The 20,794-nt window shown below is 33.7% G+C and overlaps 1 protein-coding gene across 1 annotated transcript in view; it reads left to right on the forward strand.

The window, feature by feature from the left end:
- Positions 1–11,192: 11,192 nt before the first annotated feature.
- Positions 11,193–20,794, forward strand: part of PTPRQ (protein tyrosine phosphatase receptor type Q) — a 216,970-nt gene continuing 207,368 nt past the window's right edge. Inside the window, exons 1-5 of the mRNA XM_073020970.1 lie at positions 11,193–11,246; positions 11,586–11,694; positions 12,347–12,573; positions 18,436–18,505; positions 20,416–20,615. Coding sequence (XP_072877071.1) covers positions 11,193–11,246; positions 11,586–11,694; positions 12,347–12,573; positions 18,436–18,505; positions 20,416–20,615 — 660 coding nt within the window. The remainder of the gene's footprint in view (positions 11,247–11,585; positions 11,695–12,346; positions 12,574–18,435; positions 18,506–20,415; positions 20,616–20,794) is intronic.

A 20,794-nucleotide genomic window follows, 5' to 3' on the forward strand; every position in this document is an offset into this window, starting at 1 on the left:
CATTAGGTCACTACAGTTTCTTTTTCTTCTACCCTTCGGTAATGTCTTAATGTGACTGTGCCTGAACTTAGCACTTTATTAAGATTATATTCCACTATAATTGCATGACATTTTCTCCTACCATCCTTTTTCATACCGGAAGTTCTCAGCATTCTACTCACTACATATATTAGACAAGTAAGGTAGTTATCAGTGACACCTTATGAATCAATAAGCAATGGTATGCTTCTAGACCTCAGGATTATCTTCTTCATTAATGAAGCACTTTTCCCACAAGACAGTGATAACTATGTCTGCTTAGGAAATTTGTTTGACTTCTACCACCTAATAGCTGTTTTTCAAAGCATAATAAAGTTTAAATAACTTATAAAATTGACATATCTTTCTTTGCATTCTACAGACAGGAAGTATGGAATAAAGAAGAATAAAAATTGTTATAAGTAGCTTTTAATGAATTAAAAAACTCCAGGTTATTGGAATTATCAGATTACACCACTGAAAATTTCTAAAGGCAATGCTCACTCTCAGAGTTTTAATGAATAATATGTAGACTTGCCCTAGGTTATGATGAAAGATGGACCAGAATGTAGTGTAAATTTATCATTTATTCACTAATCTATGCAACAAGAACTTGAAGTGCCTTTTCTATTTCAGGTGTCTGTTATTGTAGTTCTCTCTCTTGTTGTTTTTTACTACTCCCCTGACTATACTGACTGGCTTTCGCTGACATCTATTTGACAATTCTTCAAACACTGGCTCTCTCCTGAGGCACATATGTGAGTTTTCTGGAGGACCTTGGGGGTTATTTCCATTGCCTATTTCCTTGACTTGGCAGACCCAGCTCGGGTTCAACATTTGTAACTCCTATTAGCGCCTTCCTCTGGCATCACATCTCACTGGTTTTTGCTACTAGGTCTTCTTGCACAGTGACCACCCTTCTTGGGTTGGGTAATGGTAAGATGATCCAAGACTGATCACTCTCTGTGGTCATACTTGACCCATGGGAGACTCTGGCATTTTTGTTCAGGCAAAGGTGGGTATACAAATTGCTCCACAGCAACGTTTTCTTTGTTCTGCTTTCTCTTTCTATTTCCCCTTTCCTCTGCTCCGTAAGGAATAAGGGCAGAGCAGGAAGTCTGCTGCCTAAGTATCTGTCCAATTGAGAGATGTCAATCCCTCTAGCAGGCACTCTAGATGTATGGTAGTGATACACATGGGCCCCTCCTCATTTAGCTGGAGTCAGAATGTGTGCAGAAGCAACCTATTTCCCATTCTGTGGGCAGCCACGGAAAAACCATGATATTCTCTGCTAGGCCAGAAACTTGGGACTCCATTGATTTTTTTCTTTCTCTTCCTATAGTCTTCTGTTTACATGGAGTTGAGAGAGTAGGTAGTAGGTACTATCCATAATGATTAGCTATCTCTAAAATATATTTTTACATTTTTTTTGTTTCAGGTGTGCAGAAGAGTAAGTCCTACTCATTATGTAATATATCTATTATATGCGTATACACTTAAAAATCAGTATATGTGTTTGTATATGTGTATATACATGTGAACTTTAAAAACAGATGGAGTCTATTGGTCTTTTAGTGCATAAACTTCTAAGACAATCGACTATGCTTATTACTCTGTGAACTTCACTGAGTTATTCTGCCTCTACTAGCCTAAAATTATTCCTCAGTGAACACAGAAAGGATCACAACCTCTACCTTGTAGTAGTAATTATGGTAAATATGATTATTACAGAGTTAGTGCTTTTTAAACTTTGGAAAATATAAATTTACTTTTCTCTTTCTCTAGATATCCTACTGCATGCCATCCAGAGAGGAAAAGCTGATTAAGGTCATTGTTTATGGCGACAAAGCCAAAGTAAAAAAAATGACTCTGGGCATGGACTACATGTTTCAAATGAAGACAGTTAAAGACAAAGATTACAGTGTATCTGTAATGAAAAAAGTGACTACAAGTAAGGAAGATCATAAATAGCATTTAGTTTTATAGTCCTGTAACACTTGAAAGTATTTTGGCTAAGCATGATTATAGTTGTTTTAAGACACAAAAGCTGATAAATAATGATCTTAAGAATGTGATTAAGAGAACTCAAGAATATGTGAACTTATAAAAGTATTTGTATATCTAGATATACTGAGAGTGACACAGAGTTTTTAAAAATAATCTGAAGCCAAAAGTATGCATATATGTTTGTATGTACATATTGTTATATGTGTTACATACATGGAATATCTATGTATACACATGTATATATATTATGCCCTAATAATATAAACACAATTCATTTTCTACTGACCTGAGGGTTGATAAACAGAATACTTCTGTTTTCTCTTTCCTGAAGTTTGTAGATTTATTGTAAATTGGTTTTGTAATGTTTCTGGGTGAGGTGGAATAATAATATTAGTTATCAACAGTTCTCGTGAAAATTTGTGAGGTTGCCTCTCAGTGGAGACTAAATGATAATGCAAGGAGCAACATTAGTTCCATTGATGAACAGATTAAAAATGCAGCAGTATAGGAATGCTAAAAACTTTGATGTAAACAAAAAGAGCCACATTTGGAAAAGCCCTTACTCCTAGCCCTCACACCCTCTATAACTTATTCTCTTTCATCTTCTTTGGCATCTAGCTATCTGCTTGGTGGTAGCTAACAAAATTCTGATTATGTTATATAAGGATATTTATGGCTACAAGAGACACAAAGCTAAAGGAATGTCTTTATTACGAGTGATTTATGATTGACTAAGGAAAGATATTTGTGAACTAGAGAGAATATTGTTGTGTCACTTAAATTAAAACCCATATGTAATATCTTATTTTTCTGTTTGCAGAGATAAACATATAGAACATTATACATGAAAAAAAGAGAAAAGAAAAAGAAAAAAAAAGAACATTATACATGAGTAAATTAAAGGACTGTTACATAGATATTTAAATTATAATATTCATAATTGCTCTATTTTTACTAATATATATGTAATTTCTATTTACATATAATTTACCTTTTCATTAGAACCATCTAGGATTTGTGGCTTAACCTTGAAAGCTGTGAATACTTCTTCAAATTTAATGTGGAATACAACAAAGACCAATTTCACTCATTATAAGATTTATATATCAAATAGAACATTTGCAAAAGACTATCTTATTTGGGAAATGGTGACTGAGCACACAGTTACAGGTGTGACTCATGGTGTAATATATAACATAATGGTAGACAGAATAAGAGGCAACCTTGGAGGATCTGGCATGTTTACCAGGGTTGTTGCAGGTATGCAAATTATCTTTGATATTTAAGAAATTCACATTTCTGTTATATATTGTATTGTTCAAGGTAAAATTTCAGTGGAGTTTTTTGAAATTTGAAAACTTACAGTCTATAGACTATTTCAGAGGATAAAAGTACTCATTTTAGTGGACTGTTCTGCAGATTTTTTTTTTTTTTTTATAAGACGGAATTTTGCTCTTGTTGCCCAGGCTGGAGTGCAATGACGTGATCTTGGCTCACTGCAACCTCTGCCTCCTGGATTCAAGAAATTCTTCTGCCTCAGGCTCCTGAGTAGCTAGATTATAGGCACACATTACCTCACCTGGCTAATTTTTGTATTTTTAGTAGAGACGGGGTTTCACCATGTTGGTCAGGCTGGCTGGTCTCAAATTCCTGACCTCAGGTGATCCACCCACCTTGGCCTCTCAAAGTGCTGGGATTACAGGCATGAACCACTGCACCTGGCCTGTTCTGCAGATTTTTGAGATGACATGTGAAATATAAATTGAATAAAACATTATTTGACACATAGTGATCAATAAATGAGGTTAATATTATATTCAGTTTCACACTGAATTAGAGATCTAGCTAGTGGAATTATGTGGTGTATTTGGGGATCATCTATTCTCCTAAAAATGTGTTCTTTGTCTTTGACATCCTAATATGTGTTATACACATGAAAAAGCATAGTCTTATGACAGCCACAGGATAGTAAAGAATACAAGCATGGAAACACATGTAGGATAAGTCAATGCAACAGGTGAAGCAATGGAAGTATGTCCAAACTTATTGTAGTTACACAGAAGAGGGAAAGATTAGCTCTATGGCCTCAATGGAGAAAGCTCTTTGGGGCTGGTAATGTCTGTAAACGGATTAGGAATTTGCTAATCAGACTAGAGAGGATATGGAGTGTGTGAAAAGGAGGACTCCCAGAGTTGGGGAACAGCCCATGCAAAATTATGGAGGTGTAAATGAATATGGTGTATTTTTGGAACTATAAGCAATTCAATATTGAAAGACTTTGTTTTTTAATATATAAAGAGAATAAAATCCCATCGTGAGTAATTTAGAGAGTAATTTTTAAATCCAAAGGAAGCTATGAAGCCTATGAATATTTTAAATTTTTCAAAAAAGTACAAGATTGCAAGAGTAACACATGAGAATTACTCTTAAGTGATCTTGAAGGCTATGGATTGGGCAAATGACCCAGAGGTCGCAGACATATGGTGATAATTCAGGGTATGGGTATTTATTATTTGGCTGTCAACATTTTCTTAGTTTCTTATTTTTGCTGTAGCAAATTATAACAACTCATCTCATAGTTCTATAGGTCATAAGTCCAACATACTTCTCTCTGGTTGAATCAAGGTACTAGTAGGGCCGTGTTCCTTTTTGTAGATTCCAGGAGAGAATAATTTCCTTGCTCATTCAAGTAGTTTGCAGAATTCAATTCCTTGTGATTGTAGAACTGAGGTAATTATTTCCATGGTGGCTCTCAGCTGACAGTTGTTTCCAGATTTTAGATGATGCCTCATTCTTTGACTTGTGATCCTCTTCCAACATCCAACAAAGGAGGGTCGACTGCCACTCGGGCTTCAAATCTCCCCTTTCCCCCCAACATATGTGACTCTTCTGCCTTCCTCTTTTACTTTTATGGGCTGGTATGATTAGATTGGACCTACCTGGATAATCCAGGTTGATCTCTGTTTATGGTTTATAATCTTAGTTCCATCTGCAAGGTGCCTTTTGCCATGTAACACAACATATTCACCATTCCAGGGTTTAGCATTTGGGCATCTTTTGTGGGGGTTGGCCTTATGCTGCTTAACACATACACTATTATTCTCCCAAATGTGATATATATGTGATAATGCAAAACAAGGAATGAGTTTAGAATTCATGTACCAGCTTTACTCCAGGATTTGGCACTGGTTAGCTAAGTACTACTGGGCAAGTTACCTGATGTCTTTGGGTATCAAGTTTCTGAGAAATTTAAATTAGATGACCTCTGAGATTCTTTTTGACTCTTAAAAGAGTCAAACACTTTGCACATTTTTGTTCTATTTATACAGATAATCTATGACTTACAATGCTTTAACTTACTATTTTTCTACTTTACAATGATGCAGAAGCAATATGCATTCAGTACACTCCTCGACTTACATAAGGGCTACATCCAATAAACCCATCACAAGTGGAAAATATCGCATCAATTGTGATGGGTTTATCAGGATATAACCACACTGTAAGTTGAAGAGTATCTGTCTATATTAATAGATACTATATACCTTATCTATTTCTAAAAACCAAATATGTTAAATCATGTGTCAAATGTCTTCTTCTACAGAGTATTATGATAGGTAAAGTATACAATCAAATACACTAAAATGGGACCCATTCTAGAAGTTTTAGTCTGTGGCAGCATTTCTCAGCCTTACCACTATTGACATTTTGGACTGAGTGATTCTCCTTTGTGAGGATATGTCTTGTTAATTAGAGAATGTTTAGCAGCATCCCTGGCCTCTACTCACTAGATGCTAGTAGGATCCTCCCAATTGAGCCAACCAAAATTTTTGTTAGAAAATTGCTACAAGTCCCCTATGTGGCAAATCACAACTAGTGGTAAACGCAGATATGTTTGGTTAGATACAAAGATCAAATAGATCATTGAGAAAAGATTGAAGAAAAAAATATGAAAAATTATTTTGTTTATACACAGGTAAAGGAAAGAGTACAGTTAGTGTGAGTGACAGAATTTTGCTCACTTAGAGAAAATTTTGTCAGAGGAAAAAGTAACCAAGGTCATATCAATATCAGGAAAGTTTCATAAAAGATACAGAATTTTGTTTTCATTTTACTTAAAGAGAAGAGCACATTATAAAATAATAGGAACTTGATGTTCTGGTTGCATAGTGCGGTTTAGTTGATGGTTTTGAGATATTGCAGGTAAGTAATTGAAGTCCCTGTTAAAACAGTACAGTGACTTAAGAGATGAGTATAATAAGAGGAAATGGGAAAAGATGGTAATCTGGGTTGCCTGGTGGTGGTCTCCAGAGCAGAAGGACATTTTGCTGTCCTAATGTTTATAAATAGAAGAGTGATCATGATGGAGCAATGCTTGGTGATCCATTTTGAGCAAAGCACTGAGTGGATATGAGGAGGGGGCTAAGCTAAGAAATGAAGAACAGGTAACATGATGGTTTAACTAAGAGATGACCAGGGCTTTTAGAGAAAAATAGTAGAAATAGCAATAGACTATTAATCATAGCTTACATTTAGTACTTAGTTCTTATTATCTTCTAAGCACTTCGCATGTATTAACTTATTTTATTCTCACAACAAGGTGTGAGGTGTTACTATCCCCATATAGATGAGGCCGGTGAGATATGGAGATGTTAAGTATTTTGCCTAAAGTCTTGTTTATAAGGCAGAGTCAGGATTTGAACCCAGCAATCCAACTCTAGGGCCTGTGCCCAGTGTCTGTATTAAAAATTGATTTTTACACCCTGGTGGCATCTGATATAATGCTGACATTTTAGAGGATGTTTATTTTATTTATAATTTATTCCTAGCCTATTTCTTAAATATGAGGAAGCTACAGGCACTTGATAAGTATACATTGCCCTGGCATGGGACATATTTAGATTGAATCCCTTAAGCCAAAATTAGAAGTTCTTCAAATAATAATCTTAGGCTTGAAAGAAAAATTGTAGATCATCCAATTTTGCAGTTGAATCTATTCTAAAATATTAATTAATTCATTTAGGATTTTAAAACCTGCTGTTATTTATAAGCCACTTTGTGAAAGTTAGGGGAACATACAGTTTTCATAGTGATTGAAAACTTGAGACTTTGTCTCTGGGTCTAAATCTTGGCTCTACCATTTACCTATTAGCTATGAGACTTGGTGGAATACTTAAATTCTTTGTTCCTCACTTTTTAAATGTCAATAGTAGTATTCATGGTGTTGTTGCAAGTGTTACATAAAACAAAATGTGAAAGTGCTTAGCACAGTGCAAAGTGTGTCATAAGCTTAGTAGGAGTTAGTTCTTTTTATTTTGTAAATCTACTGTTTGTATATCTCATTATCTGTAATAGCATATATTATGTCCAACCTATAATTTAATCACAGAAAAATTAAAAAGTGAATTTCAAAACTTGTCAGATACAGTGTTAGTGCAGAGAAAATATAAAGTTAACAATGATGATGGAACTTTTAAAGTCTTAGTATTTTATTTTAAAATATCTGCCCGTTGTACTCTTTTGCTTTCTTGATACCATTTTGATAGGTCTGACTCTTTTTGAATGTTCTGAGATATGTAAGATTTTGTTTATATTGGACGTCTTCCCAACTCTATTGAGCTGTTTCCTTTACAGACACAGACCATCGGATCTTAGTTCTCAGCTTCTTAAAATAAAATTTAGGTAAATTCACTGAAATGCCAAGGGAAAAGTTAAGAGATGCTATAGTTAGAGCTGTACTGTCCAATATATAGTGTTTGGCAGCATGTGGCTATTTAACCTTGGAATATGGCCAGTCCAAATTCAGAGGTATCGTAAGTTTAAAATGTATATGAAATTTCAAAGAGTTAGTATGAAAAAAATAATGTAACCACCTCAATAATTTTATTATAATTATATGTGAAATAATGCTTTTGATATATTGGGTTAAATAAAATACATTATTAAAATTAATCTTACATGTTTCTGTTTACTTTTTAAATGTGGCTACTAGAAAATTCAAAACTGCATGTGTGGCTCACTTTGTAGTTTTATTGGACAGTGGTGGTTTAGAGACTCACAAGATATATTAGCATATCTGAGGCTTTAAAATATCCTACAATAAAGAAAGCTGCTTAACTTAAAAAGAACTTATTTGACAAAGTGGTTTGATTACAGAACATCTCTTAAGCTCTAATGATACAGGGTTCTGAGGATTCATTTTTAGGAAATTGAAGTCTGGAAGAAACATGTAATTAAACCTAGAATTCCTTTTGCCAGCCCTAATTAAGTTGAATATGAAATTTTTTTTTCCTCTTAAAACTCCAGACATTTCCACTTCACAATGTTATTTTTATTGTTTAGTAAAAATTAGGTTGAGAATAGTATTTTTGTTTTTTAGTTTCTTATCTTTTGAGAGATTAAATTCCATGGAGAATAAATTATATCTTTGTTATGGAGTCTATTTTCAATTAATTGAATCTTCTAGCTCTTAACCAAAAAGCGGCACTCTTCCATAATGATTTAAGGATTGCTGTAGATCCTCTACCTTTTTCTGAGGGCAAGCTTCCTTCCTCTCAGCCTAGACTACCATGATTTCCTACTAATTAGCTTCCTGCTGCCATTTTTACCTTGCTCTAATTTACAGCCCATATTTCGAAATTATATTTTTAAACAAAAAACAAGCCCTGTTGCTTTCCTGCTTGAAATTCTTTGGTGGCTTCCCACTGAATTTAGGTAAAAACCCCTAAAATCTCTAGTATGACCTACATGATCATCAGTCTGTTCCCCTTTCTTATTTGATCCCAGAATCTCTGGCTTTCCTCAGTTACTCCAATTCTTTTTCATTTCCAGGGCTTCCATACACTTTGCTATTTGGAAAGGCCTTTACCAAACTCTTGTGAAGATTCCAGGCCTTCCCTCTTGATCAGATTGGCAATTGTCCAGACCAATATATTCTTCCTTCTCTTGGTGAGACACCGTTCATTCCTAGGCAAGGGTTGTTCAGTCCAGGAAACCACATCCTGTTTCACCGCCATCCCAGTAACTAGTGCTTCACTTCTCACATCTTCCTTTTTCTTCCAAAGTCTTATTCCATGTCTTCATTAGTTTCTTGTCTAAGACTTCATAGATACTAGTTACTCTCTGGGGTCTCTGAAGCAATAGTGTTAAACCCTCACGCAAATCAGTAAATGTGAGTAGCAGTTGGTTAGATAGATCAATCATGGTAGATTTTTGTCTATTTTAATGTAGCAGATAGGGGAATCAAGCTCTTTTTCTCTCAAGCTTGAGAATACAGAAGGCATAGGTCTGACTTACCTTGGAAAAAATGCCAGCAGCTAACAAAGAAATTCTACCCAACACAGGCTGGGTATTTCTCTGATTTTTTACCTTGGGTTTACAGTATTCTTAGAGTTACCAGAAAACTGTAGTGGACAATTAGCGGTTGATGCCAAGAGAATGTTTGGAACTCTGAGAATGTTGGGGTGGACATTAATCAATTGATATAAGCTTTGGGTATGCAGGACAGCGTTATGTTATTATCATTAGAAGAACTTTCAAAGGAGATAAAGAAAAACTATTTCAGAAACATTCTTCCCCAAAACACCAAGAAAACGACCTATTATGTTAATATTTCTGTTATATGCAATGTGTCCTGTTAGTTTTGTTAGAAAATGTATATTTTATTATATTCATTTTCAAATCATTTCTGGTAGTGGGGTTTTAAAATGATAAATGAGGTTCAAAATTAATTCCAGCCTCCTTTCTTTTAGAAACAGTGTTAGCTTGAGTCTGCATCAGACGTGTTTTACATGCCTGGTTTCATAATCTTTCTTCCTCCCCCTATATTATTTGTCTGGAATCTGCACTAAAGATAAGGCAGAGTGCATACCTGACTCATGGCAACCAATCAGAAGAACTTTATGTGGAAAACTCCCTTCAAGGAGGTACAGGCAGCATAAACAAAATTTTTGAAAAAGTCGAAGCAAAGGTAGAAAAATATGGTTGAAATGGCTAAAACAATTGGTACTTGTTTTAAAACTATATTTCATTTCTGATATGAAACCTTATCTTTTCTTTTAAAGAAACACCTAACAAAATATTTATCAGATCAGCACCGTAGGAAAGGGAAAAAGACATTAAAAATTAAAAAAAGATAAAATAACAAATATTTATCAGAAATGCTCACCCTTTAAAAAATCTGGAAAATTTTGGTTATATATTTTTCCAATTATCTCCTGTTTGGTAAATTTCCAAGTAATTGGATAAATAGTTTATATTTACTTCATTTTAAAATGATTCAAATTTTCAATTAGAGAATAGGCTTTCAAAAACAATCTGGTCAACCAGCAGATTTTAGCAAATAAGAAAGATTTTAGAAACAGAAAATTAATTGTTATATTATTTATGATAGTTCTACATAAAACCTAGGTGTTGTTAAATATTTACATGTCTAACACCCAAATATAGTTAGAGATCATTTATTGTACTCAGTGGTTTCTAACAACATGATTATTTTGGAAATTGAACCTATACTATTGCTTTTCATTTTTTTGAAACTTTAGGAGAATAACTTTATTTTAAACCTCTATTTTTCAATATCAGAACCAGAACAACCTGAGGAACTTAGAGCCTTCAATATTTCCACACATTCCTTTTCTCTGCACTGGAGCCTACCCTCTGGTCATGTGGAAAGGTATCAAGTGGATCTTGTTCCTGACAGTGGCTTTGTTACTATCAGAGATCTTGGAGGTGGAGAATATCAGGTATAGTTTTCATTACTGTACTTGCCGAGTCTACTTGTATTTATATTTTGCTCCTAATAGGAAAGTTCTTTATTTTATGAAACATATCTACCACAAAAACTTACTCCTGGTTGGGTTTTTGAAAGCATAAGTTGAAGACAAAAACATTGATGTCAAACTGATGAGTGTAAGTTTCAGCATCAGTGGACTGTTACCTTAGCAACATCTATGCTGCTTTTTTTTCTTTTTTAAGTTCACCCTGAACCTACAGCCAGTCATCCAAGGGTTCATGAATAGTTTAACAAAGAAAGGCAGAGCTATTGAGTAATACAGGCTCATTAATTGTGTACTTGCCAGAAGGCTCTGTCTTTAAATCATTAATGCAGGCAACATTTCTCTCTAGAGCCATCAATGTGATTCTACTGCCTGAAAAATGTAATAAAGATGGATTTTCTTATCATTTTTATTTTACTTTTTATTGGGACTTCAGAGACACAGGTATTTTGTATACACTCTTTAAAAACAAGGGCTAAGCCATTGGCTGTAGATTTCTCAAGACTTGAATAGTTGTTCCTTGTGACAGTGAACTAGGATAGATAGAATGCTGACTTAGGCTGTGATAACACAGTATGGTTTATAAGTTTTTATTTTAAAGTTATTTGGTAAAAAGTTATATAACAAATCTGTATTTTACAATAGTATAGAACTTATTGTGATGTTATAAATAGTGCAGAGTTATATAGGGAAGTGTTAATTTTTGTTACAGTGATATATTTATTTTAGCTTTCTTGCTTTCCAGAAAGAATTTTAATGCAACATTTGTTTGTGGTGTTCTAGGTTGATGTTTCCAATGTTGTTCCTGGTACTAGGTACGATATAACCATCTCTTCAGTTTTTACAACATACAGCTCACCTGTTAGTAGAACAGTGACAACAAATGTAACAAGTGAGTATATGTTTTAAATTACTTTATAAGTAAAGTATATGGAGTCAGTATAATTCTACTGGATGGAAATACTTACATTGGCAACATGTACATTAAATTCATGAAAACAGTGTAGAATAATTAAGGCAAAATGGAAACTTAAGAAAGTGATCTGCTTAGAACCTGCATTCTGCTATTTCTTCAGCTTCCTTTACTTTCAAAGTGCAAAGATAATTACTCTATACTTGTTTGTGAAATAGATCAGAGAGACTGTTAATGCTAACATTTAAATAATACAGAACCATGAAAATAAACTGGTTACATTTGCTCAGGAAGGATTATTCCGTTTGTAAGACTGTTTCTTGTTTTCTTAGTTTTTCTGTGTAAGCCTTGCATTAAGTGAATTTCTTTTAAAAATGATTTGGCATCAAAAGTATATTTGGCATGTAGTATTTAGTAGCATTCCATTTTTCACATTCTTATAAAATAATGTGTTTGGTATTCCCCATAGTATTTTTTTTTTTTTTAAATAGTAACAGAGCTGTTGGGAGTATAAACTCATATTGCTCTTTGGACATTTCAAATTTTACATTTGTAAATACTGTTATTATGTGTTTTTGTGAAAATGCAACAATTATTTGACCTTTTAACAAAGTGGGTTTTTAAAAAATAGAACCAGGGCCTCCAGTCTTCCTAGCCGGGGAAAGAGTTGGATCTGCTGGGATTCTTCTGTCTTGGAATACACCACCTAACCCAAATGGAAGGATTATATCTTACATTGTCAAATATAAGGAAGTTTGTCCATGGATGCAAGCAGTATATACACAAGTCAGAGCAAAGCCAGACAGTCTGGAAGTTCTTCTTACTAATCTTAATCCTGGAACAACCTATGAAATTAAGGTAATTATTTTGTATATGACTACTTAGTGTTCAAGCATTTCATTCATTTTAAAAGTGTAAGAGGTGTTTCCCACCTTGTCAAGCCTTTACAGCTGAATACAGTCCATGACTGACAAACAATGTTCAGAATCATGGCCTCACACCCACCTGGGATTTTAACACTTGGTAAAATGTTATCGTCTCTTTTCATTTCAATTTTTATGCATATTTGTATATTACCTATTTCATTATTTCTATGAATATTTTTGCATATATTTATATACATGTATGAATATAATACAATACTCTAGAAAGTAAAAATTATGTAAAGTTAAAGAAGGAAAAGTTAAATGCAAACAAGAGGCCAGGGTAGTTTGAATGCAGGTATGTAAACCACAGGATGTTACACAGTTATTAAAAATTGACTTACAAATTTTATTCTCCAATTTTCTAGAAACCAAGGTAAAAAGGGCAATAAATCTGTTATACAATTTACGTATGAAAATTGTATAATAGTTGCATAGGGGAGCTCAATTATTTTTTCTGTCTTTTTTGTTTTGTTTTGTTTTGTTTTTTTGTTTTTGGTGCTTTAGATTGGAGAGAAAGTCTTCATTGAAGGATTAATAGCTGCAGGACTGGATTTTGTAAACTTCTTTCCATAACAGCTAAGGGTAAAATAATAAAACCAAACTTAGTAAAAATAATTTTGCCAGGTTTTGAGATATTGTGGTCTAAGAACATGGCCTTGATCTATATATAAAATTTAGACTCCAAAGAAATGTCTTTTTTTAAAAATTATTTTTGATTCAGGGCGCATGTGTGCAGGTTTGTTACATGGGTATATTGTGTAATGGTGGGGTTTGGGCTTCTAGTATACCTGCCACTCAACTAGTAAACATTGTACCCAATAGGTAATTTTTCAATCCTCACCCTCTCCCACCCTCTCCATTTTTGAAATCCTGTGTTTACTCTTTCCATTGTTATGCCCATGTGTACTCATGGCTCCCACTTGTAAGTGAGAATATGTGGTATTTGACTTTCTATTTTTGAGTTATTTCACGTAGGATATGTTCTCCAGCTCCATCCATGTTGCTGCAAAGAACATGATTTTATTTTTTTATGCCTGCATAGTATTTCATGGTGTATATATACCACATTTTTTTTTTTTACCCAATTAACCATTGATAGATACTTAGGCCTTGCTATTGTGAATAATGCTATGATAAACATGAGTGATGGTGTCTTTGTGATACAATGATTTCTTTTCCTCTGGATAGATACATAGTAGTGAGATTGCTGGGTTGAATGCGGTAGATCCATTTTTAGGTCTTTGAGAAATCTCCATATTGCTTCTCATAGAGGTTACATTTCTAGCAACAGTGTATTAGTGTTCCCTTTTCTCTGCATCCAAACTGCCATCTGTTTTTTTGACTTTTTAATAATAGCTATTCTGACTGGTACAAGATGATGTCTCATTGTGGTTTTCATTTACATTTATTTGATAATTCTTAATGTTGAGCATTTTTTTATATCCCTATTGGCCACTTGTATGTCTTCTTTTGAGAAATATCTGTTTATGTTTTTTGTCCACTTCTTAATGGGGTTTTTCTCCTTGTTGTATTGTTTGCATTCCTTGTAGATTCTGGATATCTGTCCTTTGTTGGAGGCATAATTTGCAAATATTTTCTCCTGTTCTGTAGTCTGTCTGTTTACTCTGTTAATTATTTCCTTTGCTGTGCAGAAACTTTTTAGTTTAATTCAGTCCTATTTAAGTCCATTTTAGTTTTTATTGCATTCGCTTTTGATGTCTTCATCATAAATTATTTGCTTAGTCCAATATCCAGAAGAGTTTTACCTAGTTTTTATTACTAGGATTTTTATAGTTTCAGGTTTCATATTTGAGTCCTTAATCCAGAATGTGTTAATTTTTGTATATGGTGAGAGCTAAGGATCCAGTTTTTTGGATATGGCCAGCTCGTTTCCCCAGCACCATTTATTGAACAGAATATCCTTTCCCCATTGTTTATTTTTGTCAACTTTGTCAAAAATCAGTTGGTTGTAGGTATGTGGCTTTATGTCTGGGTTTCATATTCTCTTGCACTAATGTATATGTGTATTTTTGTGTCAGTACTGTGCTATTTTAGTTACTATAGCTTTGTAGTATAATTTGGAGTCAAGTAATGTGATGCCTCCAGATTTGTTCTTTTTGCTTAGGATTGCTTTCACTATTTGGGCTCTTGTTTGGTTTCATATGAACTTTAAGATTGCTGTTCTAATTCTGTGAAAAATGACGTTGCTAATTTCATAAGAACTGTGTTGAATCTGTAGATTTCTTTGGGCGGTATGGTATGGTGATTCTTCCAATCCATGAGCATGGTATGTTTGTCCATTTGTTTGTGTCATCTCTAATTTATTTCATGAATGTTTTGTAGTTCTCCTTGTAAAGATTTTCACCTCCTTTGTAAAATGTATTCCTAGATTTTTTTTGTGTGTGGCTATTGTAAATGGGATTGAATTCTTGATTTCATTCTCAGCCTGAATGTTATTGGTGTATAGAAATTCTACTTATTTTTGCACACTGAATTTGTATCCCAAAACTTTATTGAAGTCGTTCATCAAGTCTAGGATTATTATTTTGGAGTGGTCATTAGAGTTTTCTAGATATACAATTATGTCATCAGTGAACAAAGATAGTATGGCTTCCTGTTTTCCAATTTGGATGCCTTTTATTTCTTTCTCTTGCTTGATTGCTCTTGCTAGGCCTTCCAGTAGGAGTGTTCAATAGGAGAGGTGAGGGTAAACATCCTACTTTTCTTCCATTTCTTAGGGGGAATACTTTAAACTTTTCTCCATTCAATATCATGTTGACTGTGGGTTTGTCATATATGGCTCTTATTATTTTGATATATGTTCCTTTGATGCCTACTTTGTTGAGGGTTTTTATCATGAAGGGATATTGAATTTTATCAAATGCTTTTCCTGCATCTGTTGAGATAATCATATGGCTAACAGGGTTGGGAGAAAAATACTGAAGAAAAAATCTTTAAGTTTAATAAAAAGGTAGAATATTTTTACTTACAAGACTTATAAAGGCTAAATTATTTAATTTAAACTTATTTTATTTTCCAAAAAATCAGTAAACTAAAGCTTTTAAAAACAGATAACTTCGGCCGGGTGCAGTGCCTCATGCCTGTAATCCTAGCACTTTGGGAGGCCAAGGCAGGCGGATCACCTGAGGAGTTCAAGATCAACCTGGCCAATATGGTGAAATCCCATCTCTACTCAAAATACAAAAAATTAGCCGGGTATGGTGGCGAGTGCTTATAATCCCAGCTACTCGGGAGGCTGAGGCAGGAGAATCACTTGAACCCGGGAGGCGGAGAGTTGCAGCGAGCTGAGATCGTGTCGTTGCACTCCAGCCTGGACAACAAGAACAAAACGCCACCAAACAAAACAAACAAACAAACAGAAAAACAAATAGCTTTTGTTATCTTTGCACATTGTACTTTATAAAGTGTCTTTATAAAGTATCTTTTATACTTTATGAAATAGATAACTTTGGTTAATTATTTAAAAAAACTTTAGCTTAGTGACATTTTTCAAAAATAAATTAAGTTTAAATTAAATAATTTAGCCTTTACAACTGAAATACTTCATTTTTAAATAAAACTTATAGTTAGCTTTTCATTTTTCTTCAAACCTTGTTGTATTTACATGTCTGTTGTTGACATTTTGGATATTGGTTTGAACATTTCTAAAGAGCCACTTTTGCTAAGAATCATGAACTCAATGTAGTTACTTTCAACAAATATTTGTTGAACACTTACTATCTCTTTTGCATTTATAAAAAATGTTTAGTCCTTTACATAGTTGGGGTTTTTGTTTTGTTTTGTTTTGTTTGTTTGCTTGTTTGTTTTTGAGACGGAGTCTCACTCTGTCGCCCAGGCTGCAGTGCAGTGGTGCGATCTCGACTCACTGCAAGCTCCGCCTCCCGGGTTCACGCCATTCTCCTGCCTCAGCCTCCCGAGTGACTTGGACAACAGGCGCACGCCACCACGCCCGGCTAATTTTTTTATATGTTTTTTAGTAGAGATGAGGTTTCACCGTGTTAGCCAGGATGGTCTGGATCTCCTGAGCTCGTGATCTGCCCGCCTCTGTCTCCCAAAGTGCTGCGATTACAGGCACGAGCCACCGCGCCCAGCCGACCTTTACATAGTTAATATGCGAAATTTAACATCATCTTACTTGAATGCTACAGAAAGATGAGCTTATAAAAAGCAGTGCTAAATTAGGCCACAGGAAAATGCTTCCAGTTAAGGGATATGTATGACATTTCCAAGGGATAATAAAGAGTAAAGATATCTTCTGAATCCTCCCTCAATATAACATCAATATCTTCTTTGAGCTTTGAAAATAATTAAATATAGAGAAGGAAATATATAAAACCTGTGTAAATATGTGATTTTATATAAATGAGACACTCTTCCTAGAGCATAAGAAATATTGGGAGAGATTTTGCCAGGAAGTTCTTTCTTACTGGAAGTATGCCTATTTGCAAAATTAAAGAACACGATCAGAACTGGAAAGCAAATACTGATAGTATGATTCCCACAGTGAGAAAAGAAAAAAAAAAAAGTTCTTACCTATGTAGAAGTCAAAATAAAAGATTTGTGATGACTATTTTTTGAAGAAAACATAGCTTAAAGAATAGGCAACCTTTTCTAACTGACATCTGAGTATTATATAGTATAGGTATTTTCTGTCAACATGCACACGTTCAGATTAATTAACATGTTAATTAACATGTCAATATATGCTATTGGGGATAATTAAAAATTTTTAATGTGCTATAAGAAACTATTGCTCATAGGAAGGTGATTTAGTCAGCCTAGTTCTGCTTAGATCTATTTTTACTGAGTTTGAATTTTTATTCCTTTGAATTCTCTTATTTAAGATCTATTGAGAAGCCCTTACTCTCTGTTTCATCTTACACTTTATACATCATTCTTGTGACCTTTACTCTGTTCAAATAAATGTTAGCCATTGTAGAATTCCAAAGGATATTTGGCATGGTAAATTTGATGTCTTTAGTATAAGTAATGTTATGGAAAAAATCCTGTTAAGTATTTTACATATGCTATTTCATTTAGTCCTCAGCACAATCCTACAACATAGATACATTGTTATTCCCATTTTAAAGACAAGAAAAATGTTACTTACAACGTTAAGTAAATTACTCAAAACTACTCTCTGGGAATTGGCAGAACTACAGTTAAAACAAGGTTATGATTCCAGTCATGGCATTCGCAAAAGCTTGAGTCTTATTCTCATTAATGACATTTTCTCTTTCTAGTCTAATCTATTGGAAGAGATTATTCAAATCAATTTTTTATCTTTAAAATTCTAGAATTCTTAGTTTAAATTATTAATTAAACCTACTTATTTTTGAAACAGTTGTTTTGAGTATTTGTTTGCCTGATTAGATTATGAACTCTAAATTAAGGTACCATGTACATGGTCTCTTGCATTTGTTACAGAAATAATTGTAGTGTCTTTTATGTAGTGGATATAGTAGAGAAATACTGAGCTTTCAAAATAAACCCAACAGCTGCTGGATTCTTGCTCTACCATTTATTCCTGTGTGACCTTTGGGCAAGGTATTTGACCTCTCTCAGCCAGTTTTCTCATCTATAAAATTTTGACAATAATACTTTATATGTTGATTATATAGATATCTTCATCTTTACCTTCTTCCTTGAAAGTATTAAAAAAGTATCTTTGGCATTTATCTTATGGATAAGTCAATTTTTTTTTTTTTTTATTTTAGATTCTGTTTTTTCAGGGAGTAAAATGTTTGAACACAATCCTTTTGGTCTGTTCTAGGTTGCTGCTGAAAACAGTGCTGGCATTGGAGTGTTTAGTGATCCATTTCTCTTCCAAACTGCAGAAAGTGGTAATTTTCCTGTCATTTATTTTAAATTCATTTGGTCATGAGTTTGTCATTTAAAATAATAAAGAATATAAATAAAAACTGACAGTAAAATACATACAATTCTCAGTAGCATGGCCACTCAGTTTTAGAGTTCTTTCAGATAGCTAATATATTCATTAAAATATATATTATTCTTCCTGATTATATGAGTAGTAATTGATATCTTATAAAACTTTGAAAAAACAAGAATAAAAAATGAAAATTATCCACAGACTTATCATATAAAAAACTCTTTTATCATTTTGATGCATTTCTGGCTTGTCTATTTCCCCCATTAAGATATATTATATGACTATACATTAATGAAAAGTTTGTGCTATGTATGCAAGTTTATATTCTGACTTTTCTTTTTAACATTAAGTCATAAGCAGGTTATAAGACTTTTGGAAACATGGATTTTAATAGTTATTATATTATTCTGTAACATGCAGCCATTACCAAACCAATTTAAGATACCTCCATTATTTGGGAGGCTGAGGTGGGCAGATCACGAGGTCAGAAGATCAAGACCATCCTGGCTAACATGGTGAAACCCCGTCTCTACTAAAAATACAAAAATTGGCTGGGTGTGGTGGTGTGCACTTGTAGTCCCAGCTACTCGGGAGGCTGAGGCAGGAGAATGGCGTGAACCCGGGGGCGGAGCTTGCAGTGAGCCAAGATCGCGCCACTGCACTCCAGCCTGGGCGACACAGTAAGACTCCCCCGCCTCCCTCCCCACCACACACAAAAAAATTCCTCCAATCTTCCAGGGGCATAGAGGAAAAATCTTGATGTCACCTGTGGCTCTTTTCTCTCACAGTACACATATAATCTATCAGTAAATCTTACCAGCACAATCATCAAAGTGTATTCTGACTCTCACCCTCATTGCTAACATCCTGTCCAACATTATTCCCAATAATTGTTGCATTGTATTTTATTTTTATTAGAATGTAACTGTTCTAAAGTCCCTTAATTCCTACCTTATAGGTCTATAGTCATATAGACCTCCTTTCAAAGATCTAACTTTCTTATGTAATTTATGTGGCTATTATTTATAAATTATATTCTAGCATTCATTTGTACAATGTAAACCCAAACTTTAGTTATTTGGCGTCTTAATACTAGGCATCTTTATTATCACTTATTTTTTTAGTCTCAGACGTTTTGTTTCATTTTGATTTCTTTCAAAAGTGGCTCGTCATGTTTGTTTTATATTCTGAAGGATCTTGGTTTTTTACTCTATCAGTTTTACATACTTTACCATGAGGTTAATGGAAATAATTTCTCCTAATTCTAGCTTCATATTGGCTTCATGCCAACTCAAATAGAACTCAGATTATTATTATTATTACTCTATGTGATTAATAATTGATAGAAAAGCATAATGAAATTCTGAAGAAAGCTGATTTTGAAAATGTAAAATACAATAATCACAACCAATTGGAGGGTATCCACTTGATATTAGGCACTAGACTTTTATAAACATTCCAGAAATGTGCTTTTTGGTGAAAATGGTTGGATAATTGATTCAGTTTGCTACTTTTTTCATATCTAATGAAACTACATTATTCTAAAATAGTTAAAGAAATAAGAAATTTATCCCAACTTGTTTGTATGTTCATAACTATTGATTGAATTTTTTTCATACTTATTTGAAACATTTCATCAATGCATGTATTAGCCCAGTTATCCTAAGGTAAAGTTGATTTGCCCCAACTCCAGTGTTTTTATTTTAGGCAAAGTTCAGTTAAATATATTTATAAAAATCTTACACAAATAGATTTTATGCAATGTATTATATATTTAATTTCATGTACCATGAAATTATATAAATGTAATTCTACGTTTTACAACAAGGTGTTTTCCTTCCCAATCTTTCTCTTCCCCAGCTCCAGGAAAAGTGGTGAATCTCACAGTTGAGGCCTACAACTCTTCAGCAGTTAACCTGATTTGGTATTTACCTCGGCAACCAAATGGCAAAATTACCAGCTTCAAGATTAGTGTCAAGCATGCCAGAAGTGGGATTGTAGTGAAAGATGTCTCAATCAGAGTAGAGGATATTTTGACTGGAAAATTGCCAGAATGCAATGTAAGTACCACAGAACATTTTCTATGTCTCGAAAAATCTTAGATAAGCTTATATTTTCACATTTCTAGCATCTAGACACTACATTTTTACCAAAGTTTTACTAGTTATTTGATTAGTTATGGTATCATGTTATACACAAAGTTTTATTAGTTATTGGATTACTTAGAGTATCATGTTAC

Source organism: Chlorocebus sabaeus, chromosome 11, assembly GCF_047675955.1.
Source record: "Chlorocebus sabaeus isolate Y175 chromosome 11, mChlSab1.0.hap1, whole genome shotgun sequence".
Classification (NCBI taxonomy): domain Eukaryota; kingdom Metazoa; phylum Chordata; class Mammalia; order Primates; family Cercopithecidae; genus Chlorocebus; species Chlorocebus sabaeus.